Source organism: Micromys minutus (assembly GCF_963924665.1).
Source record: "Micromys minutus genome assembly, chromosome: 4".
Taxonomy (NCBI): domain Eukaryota; kingdom Metazoa; phylum Chordata; class Mammalia; order Rodentia; family Muridae; genus Micromys; species Micromys minutus.
Genome location: NC_137973.1, coordinates 45,945,895 through 45,962,098, shown reverse-complemented (window position 1 = coordinate 45,962,098; position 16,204 = coordinate 45,945,895). Strand labels below are relative to the sequence as shown.

Genomic DNA, 16,204 nt, shown 5'->3' with positions numbered 1-16,204 from the left:
GGCAAGGATGGAAAGTCTGAGTTGATATCAGTGGTAAAAAACTTAGGGAAGACTGTAGCATCGTGATCCACTGGAATTGGTTCAGGGAATGCCGACAGAATCGCCCATCTTGCCTCTCCTCTGACTCTCTGGTTCAAAAGCATCAGGAGCAGGGCTGTCATCAGGAGTCTCCACCATTTTTTGATTGAGCCTTTTGGGGACCCAGAAGGGATTATTTTCATCCTGAGGGAAAACACAAACAGCTCCCCTGGATCTGATCAACACAGGATCCGGTCCTTTCCATTTATTAGTTATGACATCTTTCCATTTCACAATCTCTCTTGGTTTGTCCATGGGTAGGCAATGCCTTTCAGCCACTGTATGGCTGTGGTCATCAAGCTTTAAAAAAATTAAGGTGAATAGTGCCATGGAAGTTGCAGTTCTAGGTACAGGGGGTAGAGCTTGCATAATTCCCCCTTCTTGTTTTATTAAATAGGATTTGAGGGTGTGGTGATCACGTTCAACGATGCCTTGCCCTTGTGGGTTGTAAGGCAAACTGGTGAGATGTGTCACGGCCATGTGGCTACAAAATTGTTGGAATTTTTGTGAGGTATAAGCAGGACCATTATCTGTTTTTAAAAACTTTGGTTTACCCCAGGTACTCCAGGCCTCTAGGCAATGTTGGATAACATGCGAGGCCTTCTCTCCAGATAAGGGAGTGGCTGCAATTACACCCAAACAGGTGTCAATGGATACATGTACATATTGCAGCTTACCAAAGGAGGAGACATGGGTAACATCCATTTGCCATATTTGAAGAGGTTGGATGCCCCGAGGATTAACTCCAGAGTGGGGCACAGGCAGAAACTGACTGCAATTTTGGCAATTGACTACAATATCACGGGCCTCCTTCTGAGAAATGGAGAAACGGCATTACAGAGTCTCAGAAGTAACATGGAAATTCTTATGAAAGTCTTTGGCGGCCTCTAGGGGTATGACCATAGCTATAGCAATCATTTTAGTAGCCTGTCTGCCAAGTCATTGCCATGAGTCATAGGTCCTGGCAATCCAGAATGAGCTCTAATGTGAGTGATATAAAAGGGTGATCTTCTGGCTAGAAGGCAGTTTTGAATTTGTGCAAAAATTGAGGCAACTCTGCTAGACGGTTTAATAATGCCAGCCGTCTCAAGCAGATTGACAGCATTAAAAACATAAGATGAATCAGACACTATATTTATAGGTTCTGAGAAACGTAAGACCTCAAGAACCACTAGACATTCTACCACCTGTGGAGAGGTTTCTGTATACTGCCTCGAATAGAACTGTCCATTAACCACAAAAGCCCCCAGTCCGGTCTTGGAACCGTCAGTATAAATCACTAACCCTTCTCTTAGGGGACTACAGGACGTTATTTTGGGAAAAACTACAGGTTGGGTTAAAGCAAACTGTAAAATTGGATGTTTTGGGTAATGATTATCTATTTTCTCGAAAAGGAGGTGACTAAGATAGCCCAATCATTCGAAGTGGCAGCAAGAGTGGAAACCTGTATGGCATTATAGGGAACAATTAGCAAATATGGTTCAGTGCCAAAATGTTTGAAGGCAGATTTTAGTCCCCTCAGCGCCAGCTGTGCCACAGCACCTGAATACCAGTCAATTATTTTAGCTGGCGAGGCATTAGGATGCACCCACAATAATGGTTCTTGTTGCCAAACAACAGCACTAGGGAGTTTGTTTGTTTTAAAAACACATAATGAAAAGGGCTCATCATAATCTATGCGAGCCAATTGTGCATCTTGTATAACCTCTTCTACCAACTGTAATGCTCTTTCTGCTTGCGGGGTCAAACTTCTAGGTGAGGAGACATGAGGATCTCCTTCTAGAATATCAAATTAGGGTTTAAGTTCAGCAGAAGAAATCTTAAGAAAAGGTCTAAGCCAATTGATGTCTCCCAGTAATTTTTGAAAATCATTAAGAGTATGGAGGTGATCTCTTCTTATCTCGAGCTTTTGAGGGAAAATCTTATCAGGGAATACCACAGACCTTAGGAATTTACCGGTATCAGAAATTTGGACCTTTTCTGTGGCAATGTGTAGGCCCATTTTTTTTTTTTCAAAGCTTGCTTCAGTAGGAGAAAAGCCTCTGTTAAGATTGACAAGTCTTTGTCACATAAGAGAACGTCATCAATAAAGTGCAGCATAAGTAATTATGGAAAATGTCTTTTAACAGGAATAAGGGCTTGGTGAACATATAACTGACATATAGTTGGACTATTAGCCATGCCCTGAGGCAGGACCTTCCATTGGAACCTCTTGTCAGGTTCTGCATGATTAATAGAAGGAAGGGTAAAGGCAAACCTAGGCCTATCTTGAGAATGTAAAGGTATGGAAAAGAAATAATCTTTGATATCTATTATCATAAAAGGCCAATGTTTTGGGAGCACTGTGAGAATTGGTAGGCCAAGTTGTATAGAGCCAAGCAAATGCATTTTTTCATTGATGGCTCTCAAGTCATAAAACAATCACCATTTTCCTGATTTCTTTTTAATCACAAAGATGGGGGTATTCCAAGGTGAAGTAGAGAGTTCTACATGACCTAATTGTAGGTGTTCTCTAATTAATTGGGTAACAGCTTCTAATTTTTCGGAAGTAAGGGCCCATTGAGGAACCCATACCGGATCCACCGTTTTCCATGGTATGGGCCATACTGCCTCAATGGCGCTTAGGAAAAAGCCAGACCCTGCCTTTCTTTGTTGGGGTTAGGCGAGACAGGCTCTAGGGATCCTTGGTCATAGCGTCCCAAGCCTTTTCCCTCTTTATATCTCATTTTATCCATAATATCATAAGCCTGTGCAAAATATTTATTGGATGGAATTAGCCCCATTTGTTGCATTATATCTCTCCCCCATAAGTAAACTCGAAGAGGGAGTACATAGGGGACAAATCGCCCACATTGGCCTTCAGGGGTTTTCCAGGTGAGTGAGGCTGCACTGATGGTGGGGCAGGACTTATAACCCAATCCTTGTAAGGAATGTGACGACTCTACAAAAGGCCAGTTATTTGGCCACCAATGAGTGGATATAATGCTTTTATTGGCCCCTGTATCGAGGATGCCCTCAAATTTCTTCTCATTAACCCACAAGTTAAGCCTTGGCCTGGTATTCAAAGATACTGCTAAAAAAGCTAAGTCGGTCCCAGAGGAACCCATCTCTTTTTCTGCTTTTTCCTTAGTCTTTTTATCAGAGTTATCAGGGAGGAGCAATAACTGTGCAATCCTGTCGCCCTGAGTTACAGAGAATATGCCCGTTGGGCTGGAGCACAGTGCCTGTATTTCAGAGGAGTGGTCATTGTCTACTATGCCTGGGTGGACTATCAGTCCTTGTGCTGTAAGGGATCCTCATTCGAGGATCAGTCCTAGGGTTCCTGGAGGCAAGATGACCGCTCCTATAGGGAGGGGCTGAATGCCCATCTGAGGCATTAATACGAGTGAGGAGGAGGCATGCAGGTTCATTCTTGTTGGCCTGTTTGTCTTCTCACTTTGCTCTCCCCTAGAGGTTTGGTAAATTTGCTCCCATATCTTTGAGGGCCGTGGGAATGAGGGCCCAGTGGCCTGTTTTTTGGCATCTCATTGGTCTGGGCGATATGGTTCTCTAATAGAGAGAGGAGCTGGCCTTTGAGGTCTCTGATGGAGTGGCAATGTTCAGCTTTATGGTACCCCTTGCTACATCTTGTGCAAAGGGGCGGAGTGTCTCTAGTGACCATCCGACAATCTTTTTTCAAGTGTCCAGATTTTCCACATCTAAAACAGATCCGTCTATCAGGAGCTTGTGGAGGGCCCCTCTGGGACTGCAAAATGGCTGCCGCGAGACCTGAATTAGTGAGTGGCCCTCCCAGTTCTCTACAGACTTGAAGCCAATCTTGAAGACCTTTGCCCTTTCTAGGGGCAATAGCTGCTCGGCATTCTTGGGTGGCCTGCTCAAAAATAAGCTGTTCAATAAGAGGGGCAGCCTGCTCGGGATCCTCGAAGATCCGTCCTGCTGCCTCGGTCATGCGGGCTACAAAATCTGAAAAAGGCTCTTGAGGTCCCTGAATGATTTTTGTAAGCTGATTATCAGCCCCTCTCTGTTTTTTTTTTTAATTGAACAACTTTATTTAAAAAAACAAAAATCTAAGATAAATGTACAAATTTTAAGCATCTTTGCATAAAAGTATATGAATACATTTTTGTCAGTGCTTGGCTTTTTTTTTTAAGGTTTGATAGTGTACATTATGGTCTTACTCGTTACAATGAGCATAAAGTACATGCTGGTTTTGTTTTAACTTGACACAAGCTGTAGTTATCACAGAGAATGTAGCCTCAGTTGAGGAAATGCCTCCATGAGATCAAGCTGAATGGCTGTTTCTCAACTAATGATCAAGTGTGGAGGGCCTAGCCCATTGTAGGTGGTGCCATCTCTGGGTTGGTAGTCCTGGGTGCTATAAGAAAGCAAGCTTGGAACTGGGTCAGGGGCCTCGGAGAATGGGTACTTACTTGGGCAGCACTCTCAATGGAATGACCTCCTCGCCCATTTTATGTCTCTCCTTATGTTTCTTCTTATGCTTCCTCTTCACCTTTGAGAGTGAGTCACCTTTGCTGTCTCCCGTCTCCTTCTCCTCTTCGGTAGAGCAGAATTCTAAGTCTAGAAAAGATTCCCATAAGACCGTTGTTGTGAAGTACTTTAAACCTTTGTGTAATAATCCCCACTGCCATGGTACCTCTGTTCTCTTTGGAGACCTCAGCGGCTTGGCCAACACTATTCTTCTGAGCCCGTTTCTTCGCTTTCATCCTTGGGGGGAGGCAGTCTTCGTCCTCAGCGCTGCTCCTCTCCCTCTTCCCTGCCCTTGCTTCAGGTAAGTTCGATGTTTCAACCTTGTCCCGCTTTTTCTTTTTCTTTGCAGGTTGCTTTGGAGCTTCAGGAGTTTCTGCCTCTGAACCCTCAGAGGCAGTTCTTGGTCTCTTTGCAGCTTTACTGACTGAGCTGCTGCTGTCCACAGCTAACTCTTTATCCTGTACACCCTCTTCCTTCTTTATTCTGCCCTTCTTCTTTTTCCTCTTTTTCTTCTCTTCTGTAACAACATAATAGTTGTTAGATTGTCCTAGTAAATAATAAATCCATGACCGCAATAATAACGGATGCTGTTACGGCAAGCACTTACCTGCTACTCATAAGAAGGAGATGGGCTTATTTTTCACTGTCTTGGGGAATATGCCAGGCTTTCTAGGTGCTTCTTCTGGTGGTTTGTTCAGAAACTGAATCAATTGCAAAAATTCAGTTTTCTTGCTAATCGTGTGTCTTGTGTTTTTCAGGGTCTAACAGGAGTATGTACCTCAATGGCTTTTGCTGTTTGCTCTTTTGGTTCAAACTCCACAAAGGCAAATCCCTTAGGATCCCCAGTAGACTTGTAATGTGGAATACTTATGTAAACCACATTGCCACATTTCCCAAATACTCTCTCAATCCAGCTATGGGTAACATTTTTGGGGAGTAACTCCTGAAACAAATAAAATAGTATCAAAGTTCCTGCATTTTTAACCAATAAAATGGAAACTGGAATTAAATTGTGTCATTTCTTACCACATTAAAAAAAAAAAAGAAAGAAAGAGAGAAAGCAAGCTAAGAAAGTTAGTATGTAACATCGCTCCATGGCCTCTACATCAGATCCTTCTTCTTGACCAGCTTCAATTTCAGTCCTAACTTTCTATGGTGATAAACAGCAATGTTGAAGTGTAAGCTGAATAAAGCCTTTACTCCCCAACATGCTTCTTGGTCATGATGTTTTGTGCAGGAACAGAAAGCCTGAATAATACAAGTTCATTCCATTCAATGTTCCTTCTTTTCAGCTCTTCTTCACTCTATTAGAGTTCAGATTTAAACCAGAACACGCCAGAATATAGTGTTATTCCAAGAGTCTATTTTTTATAATACCAGAAAGAACTAACTGAAAGATAAATAGATTTGTTAATGAACAGATCCAAATCCTTTTTTCCTGATGTGTCAACGCAGAATCTGTCCTTTTTGTAAATCTCACTTTTACGCATTTCTGAACACATTTTCCACTAAATAATAAAAAGTAGCTTTATGCCCTGGCTTAGTATACTTCAGTTTTGTCCTATGTATCTTACATGCTTTTATTCAAGAAAACAAGATTTTATACATTTCTGGGTTTAGTACTCATGTGGAGGAATAAGGAGTGATTATGTTGTCTGAAAAGGGAAGGAGATCATACTAAAAACACATAAACTATAATTTGTTCTTGTATAAATAATAAAAATGGCTCACTTACTATTTTATTTCATGCTTGCTTTTTTCTACAAATGTAAATTTTATAATATTCTAGAGCAATAATATAAATGCAGTTTTATGTTAAGTATTTAAATTTTGAAGAAATATAAGCCAAACTTTGTGTGTTCTGTATTAGAGTTGTAAACTGCAGTCACTCTGAATAATATTTTAACACTGAAAACTAAGAACTTACAAGGTAGGATTAATGACAATATTATAGACATATATTAATGTTGGAGAACTCCAACATTTATTACTGTATCTGCTAAACTGTTATATTTTCTGACTAGGAATAGAAACACATCATGAATTTGCCTTAGATATAAAAATATTTAGGTCTACTGAATGCTATGCCTTTGAACCCAATACTTCTCTTTGTATGTTGTTTTTTCTATTTAGATAAATTGAAATGGTATTTGCATCAATCATATCTATCAAGTAGTTATAATAATATGAATCAAAACTACCACTTTGACCATTTCAGTTGGGGCAGCAAGAAATTGCAGAGTATGAGAGAAGATGGCAGCAGAATCTCAACAGGGGTGTGGCCATTGCTGAGAAGTTAGGCCATTCATAAAGCACATATGTGCATGTTTATCTTGTTCTCAGTAGATGATTAATTTTCTATTATAATAAGAAGGAAAAAGGAATACAATTCTTAAGAATACATTTATTTTGTACTGATGTGATGGATCTTAAGACAAGATAGAGTTCTAGAGTAATGAAAATGCCTGGATAAGGGTGACTTTTTTTCCTGTGTATGTTTATTAATTTCCCAAACACTTTATTTGCATTTCAAAATATCTTTAGATATTTTTCCATGGAGGTATTAGGAGATTTTAGAGCTCTATTAAGGAGGCCCCTTCTCTTTGCAGTTTCATTGTAGCAATACACATTATGGGATCACTATCCTAGAAGAGGAATTGAATTCGTTCATTTATATATTAAAATGTGGATTCAATTTGGTTACATCATCTTCTGCCCACTAACTGAATTACAACCACAGTAAAAAGTTCTTGATGGTATCTATCCACTTAGTCTTTTAAAATCCATCATGGTTTGTACCTATAAATGTCTTTATCTAAATCATGCTGTGACAATTTTTATCTTTCAGATAAATTTCTCATTAATTAAAAAATATTTATTACAAATGAAAAATAAAATAATCTTATAAAGATACAGAGTTTATAATTCATGGGCTCATACTAATATTATTCTTCCTATCAATGTTACCCTATACAAGAACAATTTACCTATCTGTTTACATAACTTTATATTTTACCTCAGCTTGTGGTGTGTTTTTTTTCTATTAAATAATGACAAAAATAAGTATATCTTACATAATATGTCAACCAGTTTTTCTAGTAATATAAAAAAAATATTAGTATGAGCCCATGAATTATAAACTCCGTACTTTTACAAGATTATTTTATCTTTTATATGTACACATTATTAGATAATAAAATATCTGTCAAGAATTTTTATGCCTTGATTTTGTGAAATAACTATCATTTTATCTACATCATTGTGCCAGAGCTATAATGGTATTCTCTTTCAATAAAACCTCCAACAAAAATAAACCTGAGCAAAAAAATAAAACACAACTCAATTAATATGAATACTAGCTGTGCATAGGTTGAGAAGATCTACCACTACACTACTATATTACTCAGGTATAACTTATAGCTTACGGTTTCTCTAAGCCATGTGTTTCAGCTCCATTTTTCTTCCAGCTCCTCCTCCTGTTCCTCCTCCTCTTCTTCCATTGTCCCCATCACTCTCCTCCTCCTTCTGTCTAAAACTTTTCAGGTTCACCTTGTCATCATCATTGGCTCTAGCCTTTATTTTACATGTTAAAATGGGGAGAAGGTTCTGATAAAGTCACCTGAGTATGTGCTTCACTCTTTTCCCCAGGCAGTCACTCCTGGGGAATCCAAATTAGCATCAAAATATGAACAGCACCAGGACAATCTATATCTCTCCCTTTTTGTCCAGTTAAAGGCTCTTTTCCTTCAGATATAAATTGAGTGCAGCTATTACCATTCTACAATTTATAAAGTATAAGATACACTTGACAACCAGTCTATCAATTTTGTCCATCAAACTATGTCATCTATCCTAACTTAAAAGCCTTACAATTCTAACACCTGACTCATATTTTGGTTTTAGATTGTTTGTCATCTGAAAACCTTCCTCTCAATCCTACATTATCTTTCTCAATGCCAAACAGCTTGGGTTGACTATGAGACTACCAGTCTTTAAACCTGTCTGAAATCAAAGAACTACTAATATTACCTGAAAATATGAGAAACACAAAACAGTTTCCAAAACTAAGCTAATTTAAAGAGACTGGTGATTACTTGGACAGTCCCCCATTCTTCAAAATGTTGAAGAATCAGTCTTTAGCTTTTTGGCCCAGAATTATCTGACAAACCTTTGTAACACAGAATTTTGAAGTACTGATTACCCTGTCTTGGCAGAGTTTATCTGTCGACTATTTTGCATAATGTGTATTTTTCTAGTCATTATTTTATCTGTTGATGAATTGAGGCAATTCTTGCCTAGTGACTGTCTTGCTATGCCTGGAGCAACTCCATTGATGCTCAATTTCTTCTTAGAATCCAAGAAACATGTGCCACCAGGAAAAGACAGGTCTCTACTCACTGCCATTTCTAATTGAAATATCTCAAAAACACTCTTTAATTAACTCAGAACCAGGAATTTCCTATCTGGTTCTCAACTAGTATTGCTTAACTCACAATGCATATACATTGAGAGTAACAATATTAATTTTAATTTTATAACAATAAAAATTTCATAATCATGAAAACCTTAAATTTGTGTCAAATAAATTCTCTACCAATGTAAGAAATTATAGCTTTAGCTTTGTATCAATTATAAATATTTCTAACAATATAAGATACAGCTATGTAATTTTTGTTTAAGAGTAAATTTCTTAACCTGTTCCTATTTGTCTATTTCTCTAATTTTTATAATATGGCCCTTTTCTCTTCTACTCCTTTCCTCTTTACCCAAGAAGGAAAGATATAGAAGAGAAAATAAAATGTAGAAATCTCAGAGTTCGAGCTCTCTAGTTTCTTCCCTGTCCAAAGTTACATTTGTAAAGTATCCCTTAAATTACAACATATTATAATTTATAAAATAATAAGATACATCTACTCCAGAATAAGAAACTGGGGTAATAATATTCTTTTGTTTGCTTCCAGTTGAATTGCATTCTCTCATGGGGGTCCAAAGGGAAATAGGAAATTAGGCTTTGCCAAAGGAGAGCTAGCTGGCATCATTTGCCTTCCAATCACTGTCTGCTAAGGGAATTTACTGCTTAGTTGAGATCTTTACTATGCCAGTCTGAAAGGCTGGATAGGCAATGTAGCTGTTCTAGAAAAGTTATTGGAATATGTTTTTAGAAAAAGCAGCTTTGATATAGTTGAGGTAGAATCAAGCATGAAGCTGGAATGGAAGTTCCCAGAATCTCAGCATCCGGGATTGTGAATCTTTTCAGGGCTGTCTTTTTCTTCTTTCATCCTGCAGGATCCAAAAGTTACAAGCAACATATAGTTCTATAAAGACATTCACATGAAGCATGCAGGATGCACAGATTGGCTAATGAAAATCAATAAGTAAAGACAACTTCCTTTCTTCATGTTAGTTTAGTTAGATAACCAAACATTAATATAACTTTGTACATATGCCATCTGAAGAGATGGTATGTAGTAACACGTCATGAAAAATTTGTGCTGAATAAATGTTATGGTCTGTGTCTACACATTTGTTTAGTCTCAGCTGTTTCCAGAGCTGCTCTCTCCATATAAACAGACAAAGAGACATAAACATCTATATCTATATCTATATCTATTATATCTATATCTATATCTATATCTATATCTATATCTATCTATATCTATATCTATATCTATATCTGTCTATGTCTATGTCTATGTCTATCTCTATATCTATATCTATATCTCTATCTATCCATCTATATATATATATATATATATATATATATATATTTGTTGATTGTGTTAGATTCCATTTTCTTCTCTGTTGATAATTGTACACGAGATTTTCCTTTGTCATATTTGATATTTATCAACCTGGAAGAAATTAACAATTTTTCTTTCTTTTTTTCTTTTTTTGTAGAAACATAGGTATAATCCCTCCCCCAGAGTAACATATTTCCCATTTTCCATTCTGATGTCAGAGTATCCTTTATATTAAAAGTCTGCTTTATTTCAACCATATTTTATCCAACAATCCAATGTTCTTATGCAGCTATGGTGTTTTGTTCATTAGCATTAAAAAATTTAAGGTTAATAAAACACTGCAATCTCTCTTTGGGCGATTGTGTTGTCCTGTTTACCTATTAAGTATCTTTAGAGTTTGACTAGGTCTCTCCACAATTGATTGTTTTGTAGGATTGTGTGATATGCATATAACATGTTTTATATTATACTATGTAAAAACAGCCTCATCTTATTAGAGATATATGCTCAACCTGTTTCCAGCTTTATTTGTATGAGTATTTCCATTATGGCTATAACTTTTTTTTTTTTTTTTTTTTTTTTTTTTTAAGAATGGAACTTAATCTTTATTTACAGGACATGACAGGGTACAAAATTCCACATAGAAATAAACTCAGAGGACAGCTTCATAGAGTTATGTACAGTTTATAACTGTTCAAGTATAGTTTCTTTTGTAAAAAGTGCTACAATAACAAACCACATTTAAAAAGAGTTCTTAGTAGAGAAACAGTAAGACAAATTTATGTGAATACGGCATAGCACAGCACATAGCTAACAACTTTGTGCCTTGGCTGGACATTAGAAGTTAAAGGTTCCGGGAGCTCCATTCTGAACTTGGAAGGCAAAGCCTTCAGAGGTAGTTTCTGGTACCACATTTTGATCTTCCTCTTCCTCCACTGAGAAGTACTTCTCAATTAAGTTTAATGAGGCCTTGTATACAGACTCGTTTTCATGGCTCTGTAGTGCTTCAATTTTATCCAAGCCTCCACACTCTTCAATCATTATACTGAGTTTTTCTGTCTCACCTAGTTTCTCAGCAGCCTGAAAGATATTTGAAATGGCATCAAGAATAACCTGAATAATTTTGGTATCTTTTGCACTCAAGAGGTTCATCAAAGGTTCTATTATCCCACAATGAACAAGATACACAATCTGTTCAACAGTCCCACCACTGGTATAGTTGGTTATAGCCCATGCAGCCTCCTTCTGTGTCTTAAAGTCTGCCTTAGAGAGGACACCAACAAGAAACGGGACTAGGCCGTGATTCACAACTTGCTGTATCTGGTCCTGGCGTCCGGCTGTAATGTTCGACATTGTCCATGTGGCTTCCTTCTGAATATTAGTTTTGGGGTTTGTCAGCAGGCTGGGAAAGACTGTGAGTGCTCCTGCATCTATCACTTTCTGAGTCTGTTCATCTGTTCCAGTGACAATATTCCCTATGGCTCTTAGTACCGGAGTCACAATGGGCAATTCAGTGGCTCCTAGAAGCTTCACAAGTTGAGGAACAACTCCTTTCTTCACAACCATCTCAATGCGTTCATTTGGACCATCAGTCAGGTAGGAAATAGCCCAGCAGGAATCTGCTAATACTTCTGGATCATTGTGGTGCAGGAGTGGAACTAAAGTAGGAAGAATTTGCTCAATAGCATCTAAGGGAGGTGCAGGATTTTTGTTTCGACAAAGGTTTGAAAGCGTCCAGGTAAGATTACGTAAGTAACCACATGCCAAGGATGAGAGATCAGGAACTGCAAGAAGTGCCAACAGTGGGTCAATTGCACCATGTTTGATAACTAAGTCTCTGAAAGCTGAACCATCCCCTGCAATGTTTCCAAGAGCCCATACAGCTTGCTCGCTGATGTGAGCATGGGGAGATGCCAAGAGAGAAATGAATTCTGGGATAGCACCTCCATCCACCACAGCTTTGGTCTGTTCAGATGTTCCAGAAGCAATGTTGGTAAGTGCCCAAGCAGATTCAAAGTGAATGGGACTACAATCAGTTTTGCCCAAGAAGGACACAAACTTTGGGATCAAACCAGCCCGGATGATGCTGTCTATAGGAGGCTGTTTCTCTCTAGAAAGCAGTTTCCGAGCAGCTTGAGTAGCTTGGAGCTGGCTCTCCAAATTGTTACTGTTTATGCCTTTAACAATGTCCTCAACAGACCAATTTACAGTACCCTGATTGTTTCGGTTTTCCTGTAGTGGAGAAGTAGCATCATCAGGAAATGAGCTGACATTCCTCCTTTTCAGCATCTGGTCATCTTTTTTTGCTTTCCTAAGTTCCACATTAACTTCTATCCGTCGGCGCCGCATTTCTGTACTGTCTTTCCCCTTGTTCTTGAATCTGTTGAGTCGGGCAGCTGTTGAATTAGCATTCTCGTTGGTGGACATGGTTGCAGGAACAAGGAGGAAAACTGCACAGCCGGCTCAGACTTCCACGAAAGTCGGTGCGGGGGGGTTCTCAAACTGCGGGTCGGCGGCTGTCGAAACGTCCACTAGCCCTCAGCCCTCAGACTTTGTGATGGCTATAACTTCTAACAAATGTGTAATTACAGAATCAGCCTTTTCTGATGCTAAGGCAGTTGCCCGGTGAAATCCTGAATACAAGTCTGTAATATGCTGCACATGTTTCAGTTTACCAAACTCTGTAAAGTAGAAAATATCCATCTGCCTAATTTTATTTCTTTGGATACCCTTAGGGTTAGTTCCTGTAGGCAATAGAATTTGGTTATATAACAAGTAAGAGGGACATTGCCTCACAATTTCCTTGGCTTGTCAGGTGATAGAGAATTATTTATTGAAATTGTTGCTGCTAACATTATTCCTTATGGAATTCTGAAGCCTCTAGTGCACTTTCTATTAATAGCTGGATCAATTTCATTATTACCTTGCACCAGAGAGGCTTGCAGACCTATAAGAGATCTTATGTGTGCTATATATATTGGATAACTCTTATTTTTGATCATTTTTTGTAGCTGAATAAACAGTGAAATCAATTTAGAATCACCCTGAATAAGTTCTGCAGTCTCTGTATAAAACAACCTTTTCTGTGTATGGAGAATCAATTACTATATTAAGATACTGTTGAAAATCTGACAATACCATAAGTATTGTGTGTGATTCAGATATTTGACCTGACTTATAGGGACACTCAGCCACCTTGCTAACATTTTTTGTTTTATGTCCTGCTTTTCCTAATTTACTGACATCAGTGTGAAATGTAGGGGCTCTAGATGGTGGAGTTCCCTTTATTATATGAAGGAGAGCCCAATTAGTTCTTTTTATGAGCTAAAGTTGCTTGCTTTTAGGGTCTCTGTTGTTAATCTCTCCGAATAAAATACAGCTTGGTCGTTGCCAATGTTTATCTTGTGCCCATAATGAGGCAATTTCTATGTTAGTAAAGGTACCACAATTTCAATTGGATCCATTCCGATTAGTTGTTAAATTAATTTTTTTCAGTATAAATTTAGAGACATTATCAATGCAGTTTTTTAGTTTCTTTCTCTCTTTATGTCTTAAAAATATGTATTCTAAGATATAATATTTTCCATGCATAAGAATTCTTGTAGGAGAATTAGTAGAAGTTAAGATGCGTAAAATGACTGAGATTAGCTATTTGTTTAATATGAATGGAGATACAACTTAGCTGTGATCTATAAAACAATATTCAACAGTGGTTGAATGATATGCCTCTAAAATCTTGATATATAGAATATTCTTGTCATGAGCTATATAGTAGCAATAATTGTTTTCTCAGGTTTTTATATATTCAATGTTTCTACTTTATGTCTAAATTTAATAAAGAAAGTTTGCCTTTTGTGATTTTATCAAGAGATTCTTTAAAAATCTTTTTTTGTTTGTTTCTATCTTCTGGTTCTTCCTCTTCCTTTCTCCTTCCCCTATGTCCTCTCACCCCAGTAGAATCCATTCTACTTTTGGTAACTTTATTGGGTTTTGTGTGTGTGTGTGTGTGTCTGTGTGTGTGTGTGTGTGTGTGTGTGTGTGTGTGTGTGTGTGCGTGTTTTTTAAATTACACGCTCTAAAGCTACTCAACTACCTATCCCTTTATAACCATTCTACACCTTTGCAATCTCAACCCAGTAAAAGATTGAAAACTAAAATTAAAATTAATAAAGATAATAAAAGATAAAATAATTAGCTCATGGAAGCTGTAGTATGACAGTGTGTTCCAACATGGACCCTTTTATTCACACATCTTTACATGGCAGTGTTCATTGTAATGAGACATTCGTATAGGTCAAGGCCTCTAGCTTTTTCTACATTATGAATATTGAATCCTCATTGGAACTTTGTTCAGATAACCTATTGTTTCTTTGTGTCATTGAGACCATGAAGCATTGGATCTGAGAACTTGGCCCTTTCACATGCTCTAGCAATTTACAGATAAGGTAAATGTTGGAGTGAACCAACTCAAAGACATAGAAGTGGGCCTGGGTTGAGGCTAAGTTGGTTAGCTCACCAGCTTTTCCACACCCACACCACCAGCATGTACTCTCCTGCACTTCCCTAACTAGCTCACTCAATGCCATACCCATCAAAAAACAACTTTCCTACCCTCATACCCTTGGCCTGCTCCCCCACACCTTTACCACCAGGATACTACTGTGCTGCCCAGGCAAGGTGCAGTGTCACATTTTCCTACCCCTAACTGCAGGGATCAAAGAGTAGGACTGGCTCTGTATAGCCATTAAATATCATGACGGTCTTAAGCAGTAGCCAAGAAGAGGGGCACCCACAAGGTCTTTACTGGTAAGGACATGGACACAGACCCCTGCTGCTGCTTGGCCATGACCAAGACATTGGCTTCAACAGCAACACTGGCAGGGACTTCACTCTGGCCTCAGGTAGCAGGAAAGGGTAGTCCAATTAGGTTATAACTCTCCACCCTTGTGTCCCTTGTTTCCCAACACTTGTAGTACATAAACTTGTCTGCTTCTCTTTCCATCCGAGTCCCCTACCTCATAATTCCACATTGTAGTGGATCCTGCTGAGGGCCTTTTGTTGTACTCACTTTTTTTTTTTATTTAAAAACAAAAACAGAAACAGAAAATGAATGAGTCCAGATGGGAGAGGAGCTGAGGAGAAACTGGGAAGAACAAAGGAAGAATAAACCACTACCATCATCAAGCTATATTATGTGAGAAAAATCTATTTTCACTAAAAGATGAAAAATTATCAATTCCCCATTTCCATATGCAATTCTACTTCATAGAGTGTAAAAATAACATTTTGCCTGATGTAATTGTCATCTAGAGGTTTACTGCCTCAGTCTGTTAACCTACACTTGGTTCTAGAGATTCTAGCCGCCATACAGTCTAATCAAGGCCAAGAATGTTTTCATCCTCTGAGACTTACTACTGAGTAAGCTCTCACTTTTCTGCTTTTTCTCAGTATTAACTGGCTGGTTTAACATAGCTGTTCTGGCTCAACCTTTTTCTCAAACTGACCAATTCAATATGGCTCCTCTCTTGTCCTCTGACTAAATTGCTCTGCATTGCCTCAAATAAACTCCAGCAATTTGTATTGATAGTCGAGCACTTTCTTTTTCTCTGGCTCATTGTGTATTCATTTATATCTAAGTTATTCTCTCCTTTACATGTCTTTGTAAAACTCTCCCAGTTTCCCTCTCTTCCTCTGTGTTGCTCCTTCTTCTGCTGATCCTCTTTTCTCTTCGTTCTTGTAAGAATCGACCACATTCTATTCTGTCAGGTCTCTCACTCATTCATTAATTTGTCTGCCTCTCAATTAAAAATCAATAACAAACTTGGGTGCTTCCTACTACAAACTAGCTTTACCTTCATTGTTTGGCATGAAAGGTATATGCTAAAGGCATGTCACAT

General features: G+C 38.3%; 1 protein-coding gene across 1 annotated transcript; it reads right to left on the bottom strand.

Moving 5' to 3' along the window:
• Positions 1–11,101: 11,101 nt before the first annotated feature.
• LOC308419736 (importin subunit alpha-1-like) lies at positions 11,102–12,734 on the bottom strand (the record flags this gene model as incomplete). Its single annotated transcript, XM_080915524.1, has 1 exon — positions 11,102–12,734. One exon carries the CDS (start codon positions 12,732–12,734, stop codon positions 11,145–11,147), a length of 1,590 nt encoding a protein of 529 aa, XP_080771650.1. The 3' UTR covers positions 11,102–11,144.
• Between the last annotated feature and the right edge of the window lie 3,470 nt (positions 12,735–16,204).